This window comes from Vespula pensylvanica, chromosome 3, assembly GCF_014466175.1.
Source record: "Vespula pensylvanica isolate Volc-1 chromosome 3, ASM1446617v1, whole genome shotgun sequence".
NCBI classification, from domain to species: domain Eukaryota; kingdom Metazoa; phylum Arthropoda; class Insecta; order Hymenoptera; family Vespidae; genus Vespula; species Vespula pensylvanica.
The window spans coordinates 6,373,490-6,395,752 of NC_057687.1; the positions used below are offsets into that span (position 1 = coordinate 6,373,490).

At 36.2% G+C, this 22,263-nt stretch overlaps 1 protein-coding gene across 6 annotated transcripts in view; it reads left to right on the top strand.

Moving 5' to 3' along the window:
* LOC122627723 (teneurin-a) overlaps nucleotides 1-22,263 on the top strand; it is a 473,567-nt gene that overhangs the window by 286,888 nt on the left and 164,416 nt on the right. For all 6 annotated transcript variants that reach the window (XM_043809105.1, XM_043809107.1, XM_043809108.1 and 3 more), the window contains one exon: nucleotides 1,217-1,292. In XM_043809105.1, coding sequence (XP_043665040.1) covers nucleotides 1,217-1,292 — 76 coding nt within the window. The remainder of the gene's footprint in view (nucleotides 1-1,216; nucleotides 1,293-22,263) is intronic.

Consider the following 22,263-nt stretch of genomic DNA (forward strand, 5'->3'; position numbering starts at 1 on the left):
AAGATACTCGCGATCAAACTTTTCCGAAAAAAATAAAGCATAAATTCGTTCAATATATATAGCATGAAGAAGCTAGACGGAGAAAGAGAGAAGAAGATAGTCTCTCTAAGTGCTTCTTTCGCAGGATAGAGAAGAGATCCCTCGTATTTCCGAAGGAATCGCATCGATCATATGATCTGACGGGAAGAAATTCTTTAATATTAGGCGAGGCCAAAAGTTGATCGATACGTTCTCGTCTAGCTTTCTCAAAGAACAGGGAGAGGAAAAGGGAGATGGTAGGGGTAGAGTAAAGTCGTCGTCGTTACTCGCGAAAAGTTTCGACAATTTGTCCCTCTTTTTTCGGCAGGAAAAAAAGCAGGCAGCAGACGGTTTCGAAAGCAACGGGGTCGATAAAAGAGAAAGAGAAAGAGAGAGAGAGAGAAAGAGAGAGAGAGAGAGAGAGAGAGAGAGAGAGAGAGAGAGAGAGAGAGAGAGAGATAGGAACGTCAGTGCCGGTTACATTAGTCATGATCTCATTAACTATACAGATAAAAGGAAGGTAGTTCGCGACGTCCCATCAGCTAGAATATGCATGACGTTTCGAGCCGGTAGACCCAAGCTTATACATACATATACGCACGAAAAGAGAGAGAGAGAGAGAGAGAGAGAGAGAGAGAGAGAGAGAGAGAGAGAGAGAACGGAACGCAAATGGTTACATCGACCTCCGTATGTAATGGTAGTCATAGTCATCGTCTTTGTAAATTCAAAGAAACGAAGGGTTACTTAGAATCGAGTTAAGAAACTAAGAAGATATTAACAATCTGGATCAATGATCGATATCGAAATTTTGTATAAGTTTGCTTCAAGTAAACTATTACGAACTATTCGATATTTGTTTAAAGCGCAACAAAAACCGAAATAATTCGATTTAGAAAAATGAAATTCTTACAATCTTGTTATTGATAAAAATGAATCGTAGGAGGAAGAGAAATATAATTTGATTTAAAAGAGACACGTAACAAAAATCGTCATACACGATTGACATTAAAATTTATAAGAACGTTTCATTTGAACTTTTTTCTCGACTTATATATAAAGAGAGAGAGAGAGAGAGAGAGAGAACTCTGAGAGAAGTTCGCAAAGTCAGAGGGAAAGGCAAACGCGTTCCCTCAATCGACGACGAATTTCACTTTACGTGGCGTAGTATTAACGGCGAACGATTTGGTGCATGTTGCAGAGTACTTGATGTCGGGAAGTCCACGAAGTTATCCGGCACGATCCCCCGGGGTAGCTTCCACGCCAACCGTGACCAGGTGAGTTAATCGACCTTCTCTACGAATTTCCGTCGATGGAAACTCAAGCAGAATTTCGACGCGTATCGTTTCTCGTGTTCGATGCGTCACCGTAATGTCTCTATAATCCTCAGAAAACCCCTCCCCCCCCTAAAAAAAATATATATATACACACAAAAAAGAAAACAAAAGTAGATACGAACTCTTCTTCCCTAATATAAATTTTATTCCTCTATCGTAATTTCTCTTAAACGAAAAACGTGCTTTAATCGTTCGATCATTTTTCTTGTTTCTATCTATAATTATTTCTTTCAAAGAGAAAATTTCCAATAATATTCGTTATATATTGGATATATGAGATAAATATAGATTATTAGTCGAAGTGTTCGATTAAATAGTTTAAAAGAAATCGAATGTTTTAAGTAATGTTCCTTCGATCCTTTCGCTCGTTTAAGAAACATTTAAATCAGTTATTCGTGGACGAACGAGAATATATTGCTTCGTGAGGGATATACACTTTTATAGGAAGAATTTCAATTGGAAATAGGATACAGGTGAAAAAGAAAGAGAAAGAGAGAGAGAGAGAGAGAGAGACAGAGAAAATATGTGTGCGTGTGTATATATATATATATATATATATATATATATATATATATATATCTAAAGATGCTACAATTCAAATGAGGTGAACTTATAAAATATTTAGAATGTCGAACAGTATTTTCTTCGAGTATACATATTTCTATTTCTTTCCTAGATCTTATTTCTCTTTCTTTTTTTTTTCTTTCGGGTCTCCATTGCGAGAGAGTCGGTTGATTCCTATCAGTGATGCGTACGAAATTTCGAATTAGACTGACTTTTTATTTTATCTCTTTACCATTTCTTCGAACGCGTTTCTATTCGCCGCTAAGTAACCCGGTGTGAAATTTTACTACCCGATTATATCCCCTTTCGCTTAATGGCACGTGAACGGGCTGCTCTTGCTGAGGATATTATTTTTAAGTTCTCGTCGAATCTTTAGCTACGAACGATATTGTCTCCTTTTTTTATCTCTTTCTATAGATATATATATATATATATATATATATATATATATATACAGGTAATTTCTCCCCTTATCGAATTCAATCCAATCTACATTTAGTAAGTGGAAATTATTAAAGTTTTCTTTCCCTTTGAGAATCTTAATAATATAAAAAAATAAAAAATAATAGATTTTTTTATACCATATTATTTACAAAACTTTTTTAACCTGTAAATTATCTATGTGTATAAATTTCTGATGTTTGATCTCTACAGATTTTTAATATAAAAAGTCGTATATTTTCCACGTTATAGAAAAAGAAAGAAAGAAATGATCGATAAATATGATCTAGGCCATACATATATAATGTATACATACACATGTAAACATTCAAAGACATTTTCCATCTTTCACTTTTATAGAACGGGGAGAAAACACGAAAAGTCTCGCACCGTGTTGGATCGTACTTTTAAATACTTTAGCATCCTCTTTTATTCTAACAAAAATCGTTATCCTCTTCTGTTCCATCGAAGGAAAACATCGGAACGAGATTACTCGAACAAGTACACATGTAAAACGTACTCCGGCGACATTTTAAAAGCATTCACCGATAATTTCGAGCTCGACCTCTGAACATAAACTCTGTTTCACGTAAGAGAGAAATAGAAAAAGGAAAAAAAAAGGAAGAAAGAAAGGAAAGAAAAGAAAAAAAGCAAAAAAAAAAAAAAAGGAAAAAAGAAAAAAGGAAAGAAAGGAAAGAAAAACGAAAAGGAATTCTATTTCTCTCGAATGGAACGAACACGCAAAGATGGTGGTAGGACGACGTTCGTGTTGAGATCGAATCTTGCTCAAGAGAGCGAATCCCAGAGATCAACGGTGGATTTACTTCTCTTGAATTCTACTCCGATCGAGTCCTGGACAATAGGCGCATCGTCCTTTGCCTCTCTTCTTCTCCCCCTACCTTTACTTTCTTCTTTTCTCTTCTCTCTTTCTCTCTCTCTTTCTCTCTCTCTTTTTCTCTCTTTCTTTCTCTCTTCTCGTTGGTCCCATCGTCCACTTCTTAAGATACGTGTTTCAGTCTCTTGTCGGTGGAATGACGTAGAAAGGAAGGACCATCCGTGTCACCGGAAACAGCGGGTCAGCGAGACGGAAGGTACTCTGTTGCTGAGGCAACGGAGCTAAAAGAACACTCGTTGCTTGATAGAGAGAGAAAGAGAAAGAAAAAGAGAGAGAAAGAGAGAGAAAGAGAGAGAGGATTCTGTTCTCTCGTATCATCCTCATCCTTTCTTTTCTCTCTTTCTCTCCTTTCGTTCTATTTCTTCCAACTCCGCTCGTATTATCTTTTTTTTTTCTCTTAAGACTGCTAACGACTACCTCGTCCGAAAACAACTATCAACGACATGCTCGAGAACCGCTGGCAGTATTCAGGAAATTTTCACGAATTTCACTCTTCGAATTTTCGTTAAAATTTACCAGAGATTCGAGCTTCATTCCTCTTACAAAATATACATACTTTTCACTTTAATCTATGTGTAAGTATGATGCCAAAGGATTGTAATTACACATCTCTCTTTTCTGTTTAATAAAAATTCCTATTCGTTTCTACTAATATTTACATTTAGTTAGATACGTATAGCATGTATATATCGATCAGATTTGTTCGTAGTTAAATAAATAATCGGTAAAACTTTCAAAAGACCTAATTATGAAGTATCTGAAAAAGATAATTCGTGTTCGATCATTAACAAGATAGGGATTCAAATTAAAAAGGAAAAAAAAACACACACACACAAAAACGAAAATTAAAGGAAGAAAAAAGAAATAAGAAAGAGAAACAAGGAAATGACGGGAACGAAATATGAAAAGGCAACTTTACATGAAGTTGAAAATCCTTACGGACGAACTACTCGTAGCGCAGGATATAAAAAAACTCCTCGCTGCACTTTCTTTGGAAAATATCAGGAACGGCATTGTCATGTTTTACACGAAGATGGCCGTGACGTTAGAATTATGGTGCACGACGATAAGACTCAACCGAAGATTTATCGCCTAACGCTACCGAAACACGATAGCCGTTCTTCTTCTTCTTCTTCTTCTTCTTCTTCTCCTTCTTTCTTCTTCCTTCTTCGTTCTTCCTTCTTCGTTCTCCTAACGCGTACTCTTTGTTCGTCGACTATGCCTGTCTGTATCCGGCACTCTTTTCAACGCTTTCTCCCTTTTTACCTTCGGAAGGAATTTTCCCTGTTTACTCAATCGACTTCAAGCGTCGTATCACGAGCACTTCCTTTCGGTTTTCATTTTACATGACGATACCTGTAAATTGCTCTCGATACACAAACAAACAAGTACACACACACACACACACTGAGTCGTTTCTTCGATTCGTCAATAAATGATATCTCGAAGGACCTTTAGCGCTTGGTAAGTTATATCTCTTGCGTTCAGATCTATATTCTGTCGATTTATATATTCTTTTCATATAAATAAATAAACATTTAAATTGATTATATAAAATAATACCATGTTAACGTAATACATGTTATATAATATAACATAATAATATGTTAATAACTAAATAATAATAAATATAACATGAAATAAAAATATAATCATAAAATCAATTTATTCATATAATATCAATATATCATTATCATGAAACTTTATTGATAATTTGTCCTTTCAAATTATCCGAGAAATTATAGCAATCGTATAAATCCAAATCGATCTATTAATACTTAACTATAACATTTTATTCGATAACGTTCTAAGTTGAAAATAAGCATTTTGGTATATACGAAATTGATAAAAGTATTAATCTTGGGCGATCTCGCGTTTTCCTTTTCGAAGGGTAAAATTACTCGCGCGAGCCCTTCCAACCCTCGAACGTTCTCTTCCTCCCTTCTTTACGTCGAGCACGCTGCGATTCTCGTTGCAAATATGCCTTTGTCTTTCTGTGCCGCGCCAGGAGAACTATTTAAATGAATCAACATGGAAACCTTAATCTCGGCCGACGTCTTAATCCCAGCTTCAATTTGCACAACCCTCACCCTCATCTCTTACTCCCACCCTCATCACCCTCTCTTCTTCCTCTTCTTCTTCTTCTTCTTCTACTTCTTCTACTTCTTCTTCTCCTTCTCCTCCTCCTTTCGTTACCCGCGTTAAACTTTCCGTCTGTCGCAACGAATCCGAACTCCTTTTCTCTTTCTCTCTTTCTCTCTCTTTCTCTCTCTCTCTCTCTCTCTCTCTCTCTCTCTCTCTCTCTCTCACTTTTCACAGAGAAAAGCTACTCTCTCTTTCTTTATTTCTTCTGCACTTTCTCTTTCATCGCTTCCGGTTCGCGGGTGCTTTCTTTCAGAGATCGTTCGCGCTACGTTACTTTTCTTTCCGCGACGTAATTAATGCGTCTGCAAAAGTCGACTATGTAGATTTGACTTTAATTTGAACCTTCATGAACCTGTATTTTTTCTTTTTCTTTTCTTTTTTTTTTTTTTTTTTTTTTTTTCTATAGAGACACCGTTTTTTGTCAGATAGTTAATTAAACTCATGGGATAAATATAAGTATATTACTTACGATTAAACATTTATAACCATGCTCATAAAAATGCATATATATATATATATAAGTATGAAAATAATGTCTTCCAATCATATTTGTCGTATCAACGTCGAAATTACGAGGATAAAATCGTTTATACCCTATTAGCCATCAGTCGAAAGATCTTTGAGAAAGAGAGAGGGTGAGATGGCTGGTGAGAAAAAGGGGGAGGGAAATAAAGGAAAGCGTTCGACGAAAAGGGAAAGTTCGTTTGAGGAGGGTGAAACTCTACAAGTTGCGATAGAGAAAAAGAGAGAGAGATAGAGAGAGGAACTCTTTAAGTACCTCTCTATCTCTTTTTCTCTCTTTCTGAACGGATATCGCCACGCAAGCGAAAAATATACAACAAAAGGGACAGCCATAAAAAGACGACTCGTGGTGTGTCGTCAGCGAGCAATTCGCGTTAATTTTCGACCCCTCGACCCCTATAATTAGTTGTAGAATCCTTATCGGACACTCCAGTGGTAATTGACCAGCGTGTTAGATAAGAACGCGAGAAGTTAGCTCGGCAACGTGTACTATCCTAATTTTTCGTCGATTTCGCACGAACTTTTTCAACCCTCTGTTGTGTTCGTTGCAAAAAGAAGATTAAAGAAAAAAAAAGGAAGAAAAAAAGGAAAGAAAAGAGGACTCGTCGCTCTAATGTTTAATAAAAATCTTGCTTTGGTTCGCGTGACACGGTGCGATACGATCGGCAATATTTTCGAGCAGGTGTTGTGCCTGCACATGGTCTCTCTTTCTCTCTCTCTCTCTTTCTCTTTCATTCCCTTCCTCTCAACCAATACTAGCAGGTGTCGAAAGAAAGAAAGAGAGAGAATCTATTCGTGCTGCGTTCAGCAAAAGAAACGAGAAATATCCGCGTATGGGCCAAAGAGAATTTCCGATCTTATCGAATCTTACGATTTATGGACGTGGAAATCTTTTTCGAATTATACTCCCGGCTGCTTCTCTACGATTCGTCATCGTTTTTCTTCCTTCTCTGTTCCTCCTTAATCTCGATGCTGCTTTCTACTTGATTCTATTGGATGTACCTCTCTCATCGTACCAAGCGTATTTATATTTTCTTTTCGTATTTCGTTGAGTCGCCGAACAATTCTTTTCTTTAAGGCTGTTCACAACCTTCTGCTCGTAAGATATGTGACTTTAGCGACAGGTACGAACTAAAAAATATGAACTACAAGCGCAATAAGGAAACATTGTTTCCATTATGCGCTTATTGCATCGCTGTATAAATTGGTATAAATTGGAGATGATATATCTCTTACGTAAAAGTAATAGTAAATCCGACAAAAGTAAGAAAAAATTATATTATATTTCTCTGAAGATCGATTAATTCAAAAGTGTTCGTTAATTGTACAATACTATAGACTTTGAAGATATAAGTCTATGCTGCTATAAATGTAATTTCAAATATTCCTAATATATCCCTAATATATTCGTAACTCCTATATATATATATAAAATATATATATATATATAAATTTTTATTACTTATCAAAAATAAAATTTTTAATTAAATTTCATTTAATTTAAAAAGAAGAAAGTAAAAAGTTTTCTAATAAAACAAATGTTTTTTTCCCTAACGCGTGGCAAAAAGAGAACTTGGCACACATCCCAGAATGCTTGTTGCACTTTCATGTGCAGCGTTATTCAGTTTCAATGATCCCTACAATTGTCATATCTTATATGTTTCTTTACTATGATTTTATGAAAACTTTATTTTATAGAAATAAGAAATATACTACTTATGAAAGATGTATGGATTTAATTTAGTTTAACTTTAAAAAAAGAAAAAAGTGAAAAATATATGACACGAATTTAATAATAAAAATGCAAAATATCAAATAATCCTACTCGCATACGCGAGGCAAAGTGAAACCTTGACACACTATCCTGTGTGCTCGTTTCAGCTTCGTGTGCATCTTGGTTCAATGCACTTTTTGTGGTCTCCACAATTGCCATATCTTCTACGTTTCGTAGCTATGACTTTAATATAAAACTTAATTTTATAAGAATGAAATTACGAATTTAATTGAACTTTAGAAAAAAAGTGAACAATTTGAAACATAACTTTAATATAGAACTTGATTTTAATAAAATAAAATTATGAATTTTATTGAAATCTAGAAAGGAAAAAGTGAAAAATTTATGATTCGATCTTAATAATAAAAATGTATAAAATAGAAAATAATTTTATTCATGTACGCAACACAAAATGAAGATCGGAGACGGAACGTTACATCGCCTCAATTTTTCAAATTTACTCTTACGCTCATCACCATAAGAGCATTTCGAATGACAACAGGGTAAAATTAAAATATGACTATGAGCCACTCCCGAAAGGTTTCGAAAAGGAACCTTCGAAAATAACTCAATAGCCTATAGTTGCCCTCTTAAGCCACAATTTGTGGGAGCCTCTTTGGCATATAGCCTCTTCTTTGCTTCATGCCCTAACCTAACTGGTCATCATTCAAAAAGTGTAATAAGAAAATTTGATTAAAGATTCTAATATATGGAAGAAGACCCTAAATCCTAACACACCTGAAAATAATAATAATCTTATCTCTATGGATAGAAACATTATTGATTACTGATTATATTTTCGAGAAAAACGGAAATTATTATTTGAAATATATTAATGGTTGAAGATCCTGAACTAAAAATTGATTAACTTATTTTACGAATTACGAGCTGTCATTTTACAAGTTTCATTGTTTTTTAATATCTTTATCCGACTATTCTCTTTCAAAAGCAATAACTCTATTGAGACTTTTTTTCATCAACAAAATTGATTAAATATTTAATTAAATCTTATCTAAACATATAATGAAAAACCCTTGGACGCTCATTCTTACAAACGATTATTCTGATTATTATAAGAAAATCATATAGTTTCGCTTTTAATCCAAAAACTATCCATCGCGAATGTCTTCTTGTCCATTATTTATTAGAACTCTTGAATATTCATGAATATTTTTCAAAGTGAAAATAATTATAAACGTATATGAAACAAGAAGATTCTATCCTGATCTGAATAAATGAAAAAATAAAAAACCATTCACAAGTAAATCCTCGAAAAAAGTTACTCGTCCTTACTTCGAGTGTTCTTCTACTAATTAATTACAACCAATCAACCGTGCCGATTCGAACCTTTCGTTCTCGACATGATAGAGTTATCGAAAGGATTTAAAAATTCACTTACTACTTAAGAAGTTCTGCGATGGCTCCAAAACACTCGTTCGCGATTTAGATCGAAATTGTGAGTGAATGATTCGTATGTGGTTGAAAATGAGGTAGGTCGACGTCGAAGTTGGTTGAGATCCTCTTTAGTTAGATGCACTGACTCTAATACGCGGTAGTTATTTTTTAACGAACGGTCACTGAAGTTAATTCACGAAACTTTACTGTCTTTTACAAATACAGTTTGTACGACTGTTAAAAAAAGCAAAAACTTTACGAACAAACACTAACTCTAACGACTGCATTGCACGTAGTCGATGTAAGTTCACTTGTTTAAATCGCGAAACGTGAAATGCAAACAAACATTGCTTCTACTTCGCAACTTTTTAGCTTTCATTTTAGCAACAACACAAATATTTGATTCCTTCATTGCTTTGAGCATAATATCCGAAAACAGAAAAACAAAACCAAAATTATTAGTATAATTGTTACAATAGACAATTGCGTACATTACTAAAGAAATGTTTCATATTAAAATATACTTACTTTAAATCTTCGTTGATACTTGTATGATGTGCCTCTTGTCCAAAGATGGTCTAAAATCGAAGAAATTATAGACGAATTTCTGATTCTTATCGACACTATTCGTACTTCGCCATTTTCTATAATATTATTTAAATATTCCTCAATTATATTCAAAAGGAAGAATTTCAATGGTTATTCGATGAAACACAAAAGAAAACTGGACCGGTCACGGTCAAAATCGAGCGAACGTTTGTTTTTATCGATATCATTTAAAGGCGAGGATCCCGAGTTAAAAATATATCTGTTTTGAAATATTAAATGAAAATTATTTTATATTTAACGCGTATTGCGTGCTATATATTATTTAAACGAATACACTATTGTTTAAATATTAGTTGATTGTACTCAGTATAAATTCTGCATTGTTAAAATAATGATAAAATCACCAGAAGTATAAATTTTTTAATCTTAACCATTTGAAAATAGAGAATTTCGATATTTATTCGTTGGAATACAAAAGAAAACTATCTATCAATATCAATTAAAAGTTCGTCAATCAGTAAACTATTCTCGAAAAAACACGATTTTCTAACACGATTTTTCTCCAAAAAAAAAAAAAGAAAAATAAATCTTCTGTATAAATTCGAAAAAATCTATAGTAGCATAAATTCATCTACAGTAGCATAAACCTTCATCTTTAAAATATGTTGTTCATCAAAATTGGAATGACGTTTATACTCATCGTTTATTACAAAAAAAAAAAGAACATTCTTAAATAGAAAGAGGATTGATGACGGAGTTTAAATATAAGTACATTTCTCGAGAGAATAGGCTTATAAAAAACGAGAATAATATATAAACCTTACAATTTCAAATTGTCCTAAAGAAATTCGAAATCTTTCGAATACATAGGAAATGCAGGAGAAAAAATTTCTTCTTTCACATTCAAGCAAACAAGATCGAAAAATTATTCGAAGTGGTTATTAAATCATTCGTTGAAAGGATACCAGCCTCTGTGTTAACTAAAAGCCGCGCGTAGAATGTTTTTAAGGGTGGCTCGGTGTTGGCTGAAAAGCCAGCAAAGGTAGAACACGCATTGGTGGTAGTGATGGTGGTGGTGATGTTAGTGGTGGGAGTTAAGACGTGAAACTGGGTCGTCGCTTTCCACAAAGAAGAGACATGAAAGTCCGAATGACAGTGCTCGCATACCGTCGAATTTACATAAGATGCTTCTCCTTGCAAGGGTGAGAAGCGAAGGTAAAAGCCGTAGAGAAAGGGAGAAAGAGAAAGAGAGAGAGAGAGAAAGAGTGAGTGAGATAGATAGACCATTCGTTCAGACCTCGCCATATAACCTACGTCTTAAACCAGCGGGTTTCAAAGTGTCGGTGCAAAGGTAATCCCTTTTATTCGCACTCAAATTCTCAAAGTTGTACGAGACTCGCGAGAGCAGCTTCGTTTTCTCCTTTTTTCCCTCTCTTGTCTCTCTCTCTCTCTCTCTCTCTCTCTCTCTCTCTCTGCTTCTTCTTTTCCACCTTTCCTTTCTTTCATTTTCTCTTTTCCACCGCATGGAATATTGTCTTAGCACCGGCTGAGATTTATTGCGGCTCTTCAACACTTAGATACTTCACGGCTATGTATCTCACCGGGAACTCGATTCCGACACCTGACCTCCATTCGAGCAGCAACCTACTTGTTAAAGCAGACGCGAGAGGAAACTTTTGAGACACCATCGCTCCAATCTGGCAGCCAGCAAATTTCTCCAAGCGTTAAATCTCGAATCTCTCGGTGTCAGCGAAATTTGATACTTACTGTACAATCCGCGCGTGACACTTTTGGGGATCCACCTCGCGGCCATACGTACTATCTATTGAGACACTTATCGAGATTAAACTCCTACTCGACGCAATATATATCTTCATCTTCTTTCATTAACATATGTATGTATTTTATTATTAATTAGAATTTAAAACGAACGAAAAATAACAGGGACAGAGAGAGAGAGAGAGAGAGAGAGAGAAAGGTATTATAAAACGATAATTAAAGTTCCCTCGCGATTCTCTCCCTATTATTGGAATTAATTAAGATGATTAATCGAAAACTGGTAACGACGGGGAACCGATTAACGAAAAGTCATTTTAACGATATTTGTTTTGCGTATTAAAAGCAGTGCTCTCTCGTGCGTATGATTACGTCGATCTCTTTTATAACGAACGCATGCAAATGTATTATCGTGTTGGCAGATACGATGTGTGGGTATAGGTATGTACGATTAAACGATAAGTAATATTCCGGAGATATGATGGCTCTCGTGAAAATAAATTTTCGAGATATCTCGAGTTTCTCTCATATGCGTTTTTTTTTCCCTATAAATCTTAATTCCAGATTCGAACGACCTTTCCGAGGAAAGTCAAATCGGCGCGTCGAGGATTTACATGAGTAAAAAAGTTCTAATGGCGTTTCTTTCTCTCTCTCTCTCTCTCTCTCTCTCTCTCTCTCTCTCTCTCTCTCTCTCTCCTCCTGTCTCTCTCATTCACGTAGTATACGATCTGGCTATAAAGTATGAAAACGAAGTAAGAGCAATGAATGGAGAAGAGAGAGATCTTCACGGACTCTCTCTCTCTCTCTCTCTCTCTCTCTCTCTCTCTCTCTCCCTCTTGTTGAGCTTCGAATGAATTTTGTACCTCATGCTCTCTTTTCGTAAGTACCTAAAACCACGTAACCTATGGTAACGGCTAAACTTTATAAACGAGAAATCCATCGTATATCACGGGCCTCATTGTGAAATATCGTCAATATGCGATAAACTCGTCGCTTATCTATTCTCGCCTCGTTCGATCGAGAATCGTTATTACGTTGCTGAAAGAAGACAATGAACGAGATCTCAGATAAGCCGTCGTTAAAGTTCGACTTGCGTTTAAAGTTCCCGCTTATTTTCGAGTACGTTGGGATATTATGTACAAAACGTTATGTTGTTTAAAATCCACGATAAACTATCACATGATTTTTGACATCATACCTAAAGCATATCTTTTACATTAAACTTCTATAGTTTACGTTATTGTAAAAGCTTGTTGTAAGCGTCGATTTTATCCGCAAAAGCTCACCAACCATAAACCTTAATCCTCGCGAGTACTCGTGCGTGTCCGTTCGCGATTACAGTCGATACTATGTTAAATAGAGTTTATGCAAAAACTTTATCTACATGAGACATCGGATCCGTAATTTAGCGGACTGTCGACTGGTTAGTAGAGCTACCATAATCCTACAGGTAAACGGCCTCTAAAACGAATACGAATCGGCGAACGTTCGCTTAATCGCAACTGATTAACATTTGTAAAATGTATCATCGATGAGTGTTCTCTTTCAACGTAAACTCGAATAACGTGAATTCGATCGAATTGCTTCATCGATTTTCAATAATAATTTGATCTCCTGCGAATAAAACTAAGAACCTATATCGATAATAATTTACGTTATTAAAGAATATAATATTTATTTCATCCAGCTTAGTAAACATATGTAAAATATCTTTGGAATATTTGTTCTTTATCATTTATTTCTGTCTCTCTCTCTCTCTCTCTCTCTCTCTCTCTCGCTCTTTATTTTGAAGAGAGGATGATAACAAGATTACCAGAAATAATATTTTATATTCCCACCGAATATTTCTCCGTAGAAATCATCGTTTTGTTTGTCTCCTATCCGCTTCGTATTACCAGAATATTTACTTATGCGTTCTCTCGCGAGAAACTTAACGACCGAGATCAAAGCTCGAGCTTTCGTCGGATAACTCTCTTCGGGGAAGAATATTTTCAGGATAGCTTGCTGAAGTCCGAGAAAGTAAATAACTGAAAATAGTATCACCAAGAAGGGCGACGTATTCCACACATATTTTCTTTTTTTTCAACCGCGTTCCTTTATAATATTCCAAACGAATAGCAAAAATAGAGAACTTAACGATTCGAAAGAAAGATCGCAAAAATTATTTCGGAAATAATAAAAATGATCGTATGTATGTATTTTAACACGTACACACACACACACACACACACACACATATGTATAATTAAAGAAGCGGCAAGACGGCAAAAGCTAATTAAAAATGCAAATTAAACGCTGAATTGTATTTTTCTTTGAATCCCTCAAGTAAAAAAAGAAAAAAGAAAAGGTGGGATATCTCGCGTGGGTAAAAGAACGCGTAGTACCTTTTCCGCCCTTTGAAATCCTTCTCTGCAAAAAGAATTTATACATCTCCGGCTTGCAACGTCGCCTACGTTCTAAAAAGAAAAAAAGAAAAAGAAAAAAGGAAGAAGAAGAAGAAGGGAAAAGAAAAGAAAAAACAGAAAAAAAATAAAAATAAAAAGGGATAAAGAGAGAGAAGAAAAGTAACAACAAACAAGAAGAAGAGAGACGAGAGGGCGAGAAAGAGACAAACAGAAACAGACAGACGGACGGACGGACAGACAGACAGACAGAGAGAGAGAGAGACAGAAAGAGAGAGAGAGAGAGAGAGAGAGAGAGAGAGAGAGAGAGAGAGAGAGGAAGAAGGGAAATTTTAGAAGGGATGAACGAGAAGAATAAAAGCAAAAAGAAAAAACAGTACGATGAATGAGGACAACGAATGAAACGCGCTTTGTAAAGAGAGATAGAAATATATATATATATATATATATATATATATATATGTATGTATATAATACTATGGTGTGTAGAAATGTAGACCGTAGAAAGAAAAGTACTATACGAGTTACGATGCGTGCGACCTCTCCTCTCGTACTAAGAAAAAGCTGCAGAGTAAGAAAGAGAGGATAGAGGAAAGGAGTAGAGAAGAGTGGAAGGGTTGGAAGGAAATATAAGGGAGAAAACGTACGACGAGATTCGCAAAACCTGATACGAAATACCGAGGAGTCCTATTCCCTCGCTCCCCGCTACTACTTTCTCTCTCCCTCTTTCTCTTTCTCTTTCGTGTGTCTGCCGCGGTAAACTTCCTGCAGTCAATATTATCATTCTGCCGGACGTGAAACGAACGAAAAAGAAAGACGATCGATATAACGCGGCGAGCATTCCCGACGGTATTTGCGACATCGCAGACATTCGACTCGACTTTCGATTTTAGATTCTCTTTCTTTCTCTCTTTCATGTCTCGAGCTACGTTTCAACGTTTTCTCCACGAGTAAAGGACACAAGCGTCCTATTACTCATCGTATTATTATTATTATTATTGTTACTTTATATTTTGATATTGAACGTTTGTAATAATCTCTCGTTTATATGTATACATACACACATACACGCATAGATATGTCTCGTATTTATAATAGAATAACCGCCGCCTCTCTCAACGTTTTCTGGTTTGACTTTTACCTACGTAAAGAAACAAGAAAAAAAAAAGAAAACAAAAAAAAAAAGATATACAGTAAGAAACTATCCTTCTTTATCTTCTTCTTTTCGTAACTGTTCAAAGTACTACGCGAATGTAACGAACGAGCGTCACAGGTTAACGTAATTATGCCAGACGAAATAAAGGAAATTAGTTCGCTTTAGAAACGTGTGCAGGTTAGCTGCGGGCACCACCACCGCTACCACCAACACTAACACGTAACTACCGTACTACCATATTAAGTTCTTTTTTAGTTTTCCTTCCTTCTTTCCTCCTCTTCCTCTTCCTCCTCCTCCTCTTCGTCTTCCTCCTCTTCCTGCAACTTCCTCTTCTCCTCGTCGTCCTGGTACTATTCGACGATGTTCCTTCCACTTTTGCCCTCCTTTTTCTTTTTTTTTGTCCTATTCCTTCCTCGTCCTCTTCTTTTCTTCCTTCATCGTATTACGTCAGTCTCTTCCTTTTTCCTTTTTTTTTTCTTTTTCTTTTTCTTTGTTGTAAAGTAACTCTTTCTTTGCACGCTTGAAAATTTAGAACAAGAATTAATTACACTACAGTACAGTACCGAAATGTCCATAGATTTCGAAGTTAACGTTAAGAGTGTTTGGAAAAAGTAGATGCTGAATAATTCTCTATCAAATCTAAAATCTTTCACAGGGTGACATACGTAATACATATGCTTGTATTTTCGATACACGTCCGTGTACTTATCTAAACGAGTTTCTCGAATATTCAACAATTTTGGCTTCCTATGAAGCATACGTCATTAGTTTTGTTACTTTTCCAAAATTTTATCTCCTTATAAAATAATCGATGTATATATCTGTGTGTGTGTGTGTGTGTGTGTGCTGTGTAAACATGTTTCATTTGAGTGTATATTTAATAATGAAAATAATATAATAACTTTCGGGAACGTCTTGGTTTTGTCAAAAAATCGATTCGATGATATAATCTTGAAAACTAAAATTTCAACTCCACCTTACGTCGTAGCTTCATATCGTCTAAAATCTTAGATTTAAAAATTTGAAAATTCGCAGAGAAGAAACCGATAATACCGCAGATAATTACAACGTGTCTCGAAATGCGAATAAATAGAATGCCCGCCGACCATGAAAGAAAGCCGACTCATAATAAAACGTTATTTCGTTCTGTTATAAAGATACATTAGCGGTATTATTTCATACCTAACAGCAACTTATTCTTGCTTTTCCTTCTTAGAGGTCATTATTTTACTCGACAAGTACGTTCTACGAGCCCGTAACTTTTGCCAGATATTAGCCTCCATTTTCATCCTAGGATATATCGTACAGGTGTACTTATACCCACTATTATCGAATGAGAAAAAGCAGAAAACAATTTTTACAACATGCGAATAACGATAAAACATACGAATAAGACACAAAGATCGCTGAACTTTGCTTTTATCAAATTATTCAAAAGCATCTGTTTTTTTTCCCAAACGAACGCAGATATGTTTATATCATCTTAAACAAGACTCCTTTCGAAACTAATACATAAAACGTGTTCTATCTTATTCTTATCTGAGGGTCAACCGTTTTATCCGTCGATCCTTGTTATTCCTGTAAATAAGTCTCCGCTTTATCGAAAACTCGTTTATTCGATAGGAACGTAAAAGTAAATCTATTCTTTTATAAAACAGTACTTTTTCTTATCTAATGTATAATATCGTTTAGATAGGAACGGATAATCTTAAAAAAGAATTTATCTCAAGGATTTGGCTATAGTTAAATAATAAAACAGTCGACGCAATATTATCGTCCCACGTCATTTAACAATGAAAATTCGAGGAAAGCACACTCTTGAAGGGTGACTTCAGAGCGATCCAGGAACAGACTCACTTTACTCCCACGCGTCGTTAAGTCTTACGACTTCGAGATACACATCTCACTCTCACTCACTTACTCACTCATTCTCTCTCTCTCTCTCTCTCTCTCTCTCTCTCTCTCTCTCTCTCTCTCTCTCTCTCTCTCTCTCTCTCTCTCTCTCTCTCTGTTTCTCTTCTTTTTCACACTGAGTTTGAACGAGAAGAGTAAAAGCAGGAGAGTAATCTCTGTCACACATGCATTTTCTTGTCTCTTCTGCCCTTCGAGTGATGACTTCTCAAGAGAGTCTGTATTTCCGTACGATTGAAAGATACCAGAGAACGAGAGAGATCTCTAGGATTATTTTAAAGTGGCTCCATTTACTTACGACGTATATACACAAAGTGAAGGACAACGATGATATTTTCAAGATGTAAACTAAGATGACGTAATCTATTTCGTTCCCACGGTCCTTAAGCCGATAAACAAAAAAGACAATAATAATAATAATGTATTGAAAATGACAGGATCGAACGTGTCGTTGTAAACAAAATGTATTATTAGCTCGGACATTCTCTCTAGAGCGGCAGTAACTTTTACGCACCGGTAGAACAACGACGCGTTTCGTTAACGTTCATCTGAACTAACCAACGCGCTTTTCAAAGCTTGCTATTTAATTATTTTCCAAGTCTAGCATGGCAGGCAGGCAGGCAGGCAGGCAGGCAGGCAGGCTGCCAGGCACGACGTCGTCGTCGTCATCGTCGTATCGGCGCGTTTATATTTTCGCTAATTATTATTTTAATGAGGAAACGTGGTATAGAGAGAAAGAGAGAAAGAGAGAGAGGAAGAGAGAGAGAGAGAGAGAGAGAGAATGAACAGCTAGACATTTTCATGGAAAGAACAGCGCGCCAATCATCGTGCGCTAAAAATCCACCGATAACAACAAACAGGATCGTTAACGTTGTCGGTACTCTCTCTCTCTCTCTCTCTCTCTCTCTCTCTCTCTCTCTCTCTCTCTCTCTCTCTCTCTCTCTCTCTCTCTCTCTCTCGCTTTCTCTGCATCTTTCTCTTGCGATGTTTTGTCGAAATCAATTTTCGGCTCGTAATTATGAAAAGGTTGTTGTTAATCGTACGGCTTGACCATTCTCGACTTTCTGCGTATTACGTATTCACTCTACTTTACTTCAGTGATACGCAAATTAATTTATTTTTGATTATTTTTTTTCTTCGACAGATACCTCTCTCATAAATGTTCGTAAAAATTTCTTCGTCTTTTTATTGTTACGTTATAAGAAATTCGATCATATCATATTTTGTATTGATTTTTCGAGTAATATAGAAAAAAAAAAAAGAAAACGAATATCGTCTTTATATTTCATTAACGTACTATGCGAAATTCGTGAAAATCTTGTAATCGAATCATAGTTTGCGCACCACTGTTTTACACTACTACTCTCTGAGAGAATTACGAGAACGCGATCGAATACGAGCTCGTTAAACGAAATTATTTCGAAGATTAGACCTGGCCGAAACGTTATACCTACGCATAACGAGGACAGATAATTAGCGGAAGGCACGGAATGACCGTTAATTGCAGAATGCCCAGACGGACGCGTGCATATTAATTGGAATTATAACTAGCGCTGGCTAAAGAGAGTACGGTGGTAGAGGATGAGGATATAATAACTGTGATGTTGGCGAATTTTTCGTTAAAGTTAAAAAGCAACTGACGTTTGCCGATCACGATCTTTCTGTAGCATTAACGCATTAACAAATTTTCATTTAATAATCATTCTTAAAAAAGACTTTATCTTAGAAAAATTTACGTAGTAATGCGATCTATCATACACGGATATTGAAAGTTGAGAATTTGTAATCGTTAGCCTTGAATTTCGAATGATCGAACCAACGAAAATCCATTTTGCCTTAGCTTTGCAAACAATGCTTATCGTCCCTTTTCTACCCTCGAATTAGTTCAATCCTGCCAATCGCATAATCGTTAACGCATTTTTCTCAAAATCACCTTCTCGTTGTCGAAAATCGAGTTTGAGAAAGCTCGTTAAAGCGAACTTTCGCGCGTGCCTCTGTTCGTCTATACATACAAATGTATAAATATATGTATATATATATATGTATATATATATACATATATACATATACATATGTATACATATGTGTCCCTTCTCGTACGTCGAAAAGGGACGATATAGAAACTCCTGGCGTGCGTACGGTGCCACGAATCGATACAACAATGGAGTTATGCAGCTGTATCGTGGCGTGGACTACTATGAGGGTTCGTGGAAGGTAGAGGTAGGGGTTGAAAACGCGAAAACCTTCCTCCAGTAGAGGCGTCCGTCCTTCTATATATCCCTTCTATCGTCCCTCGTCTCTCTATCATCCCGTTTGGTCGAACGATGGGGCCTCCGCATAATCCGCCTATATACGACGTATCCTCCAACCCCCGATGTACATCGTGCTGTGAGGGGTGCATAATTGCATCTAGATAAAACAGGTGAATGGTAAATCAAACTTGGATTTGCTCCCTTCGCCTCGTGATTACCGTAGCTAATTAAGGGAGAATCCTAAGGATACACAAAAAAAAAAATTAAAGAAGAAAAAGAAGATAAGGAAAAGAAGGCGGATAATAAGTTAACGTCTATACGAAGATTTTGCGATTATCGAGGGAGTTGAAATTGAGATTCGTGATTAATAAGATTTAACCATACTATCGCCTATAGGTTGCTTTGATTCGAGTTCGAGTCGATACTCTTAACAATATTTTGCATATCAATGAAAGCTATATAAAACGAAAACCAATATTAACGTAAAATAAAGGTATTCTTTTATCTATTATCTCGTACTTTAAAAATAATATTAAATTCGCAAAATTATCGACTGGCTTATTAGACTTTTCTGGAAGAAAAACGTTCGCCTCGCAGACGCGCGCACGCGCGATATATTCAAAAGTTCCACGAGGACAGAGAGAAAGAGAGAGAAAGTCGAAGGAGAAGCGTAGAGTAGGTGGGAGGATGCCAAATAAAGCGGATGTAATTCCACGCGAAATTAACCGTAGCACGCGGTAAGCTGAAGCCAGATAGATAGGTGGCATTACATTGGGAATATTATGATCCATTCCATGTTACAAGATGTTATATTACGTCCGCGGTAACCAATATTGCAACGCTAAGCCAGACGAAGAGCGGTAACATATCTCCAGCTTACTACGCTAACTTCGCTTCTACAAGAGAAAGAGTAAGAGAGAGAGAGAGAGAGAGAGAGAGAGAAAGAGAGAGAGAGAGAGAGAGCGATTCAGCATATCGCATCTTCGAGATGGACGGTCCATCCCTCGGGCAGCTTCCGTCTTTCCGGTAAATTCATTGCTCGTCTAAATCGAATTCGATGATACTATAACGAATAATTTAAACTAACGTCTTAGCAATGATCTTTTATAATAGACACGCTTTTGAATTATTGTTATCGTTCGTTTTATTTGCGTTCCTCTTTACGAGGAAGGGAAACAAGAAAGCGAGAGAGAGAGAGAGAGAGAGAGAGAGAGAGAGAGAGAGAAAGAGAGAGGAAGATAACATTTATTAAAAGTAAGCCCTACATAGAGAGACAGAAAGATAGATAGATATAGAGCTAGAAAACAATTACCAATGACATAATCGTTCGATATTTCCGAACAAATATGTCGATTTTCTCCATCAGAGAAAATAAATCAATGGAACGTCCTCGCATTATCCAATGATTCGTGGACCACGTAAGTATATACTATAGACAAAATCGTTCCCGTCTTAAGGCATTATTACTGCCTTCCGTCATGTAGGATAAGTGCTCTTCCGTGTAACGAAGAGGCGCTTACGTTTTCGCACCGTAGACCAATCCGAACGCGCTCGCTCTTAATAATAGATCGTGCTCAAGAAATAGCGGTAGTCGCTGTATCTACGATCTTTTCTTCCTCTTTTTCTCTCTCTACAGATTGAAAACTTACTTCGTATTAAATTAATTACTAATTATTAATTACATAACTCTAATATCTTAAAATCAAATCAAAGTTATTTTCCTTAAATATCGTATACATTAATAGAATTTCTCTTATGTACGATTTCAATGTTAAAACGTAGATTAAAAGAGAAAAAAAAAAGAAGAAACGAGAAAAAGAAGAAAGAAAAAAATTCATTTCTATCATTCAACTTAAGGGAAAAGATCGTATTTATTTTTGGTATAAAGCCAACGTAAAAGTTGTTCTCTGTTCGAATATAAATCGAAATAGAAGAGTAGCTAAGCGAATACGTGGATAAGAAAGAAAGGATAAAGAGAGAAAGAGAGAGAGAGAAAGAAGGATAGAGAGTGGGGAGAGAGAGAGAGAGAGTCGATTCCCTCGAACTCGAAGATGCAAACAGAAGAGTTGCCCTGTAATGCGAAACTTGTTATTGAGAAAGGTAGCCCCTGGCTGTAGGTTGCGGAGACTTAGACGCCGCACCGGAAACGCTATTACCTTGCTGCGCTCTAACTCCATCTTGCCTTCCAACGTCGCGTATATATCGCCGCCCTAGACTTTGCCTTACCGGTACGGCGCGTGTTACGTAAGGCCGCTCTGGATGCCTTCCCAACGAGTAGTAATACCACCATCACCATGTTACGTTACATAACCGCGAGAAATCCCACGACGAGCTTTTCGAAATTTCGATATGCTGGAAGTCTCCTAGAAATCTTCAAATTATAATACTTCATTTTCTATTCTTCTTCGCCGTAGAAATATTTTCTTTCTTTTTTCTCTTTCTTTCTTTTTTTTTTCTTTGTTATACATACACGTTCGGAAATTAAATCGAAAGAGATTTTTCGACACGTTATTTTTCGAATCTATGCAAATCAGAGAGATATAAAATGTAACATGAAAAAGCAGACAATTCTATTTCAAACACAAACGAGATCATTTTAAAATCGTCCGATTCGATCATCACTCGAAAAACGAACTATACGAAAAGTAATAAAAGTACCAAATGGATTAATCAACTGCGATGTTTTTGATTATCGGTATCGAGCAAAAGCATAGATAGGGGGGAAAAAAGAGAGAGAGAGAGAAGGAGAGGAAGAGTAAGGTTTATGTTACGAGAAAGATAATTATGGCTCGCAGTCGAAGTTAATTGCTGTGTGGCCGTAAAAAAAACGTGGTTATGAAGCTTGAAAAGGAGAGACATATGGACATCGAGAGTGTAAAAGAGAAAGAAAGAAAGAGAGAGAGAGAGAGAGAGAGAGAGAGAGAGAGAGAGAGAGAGAGAGAGAGAGAGATAAACAGATACACTTCATAAACTCGATCGTTCGAAAAGGGTTAAAGAGAAAGAGATAGAAAGAGATATAGATAGAGACGAAGAGAGAGAGAGAGAGAGAGAGAGAGAGAGAGAGAGAGAGAGACAGAAGGAAGCAAGCGAGTGCCATGAAGCGCGAGATATATCGAAGCGATCGGTATA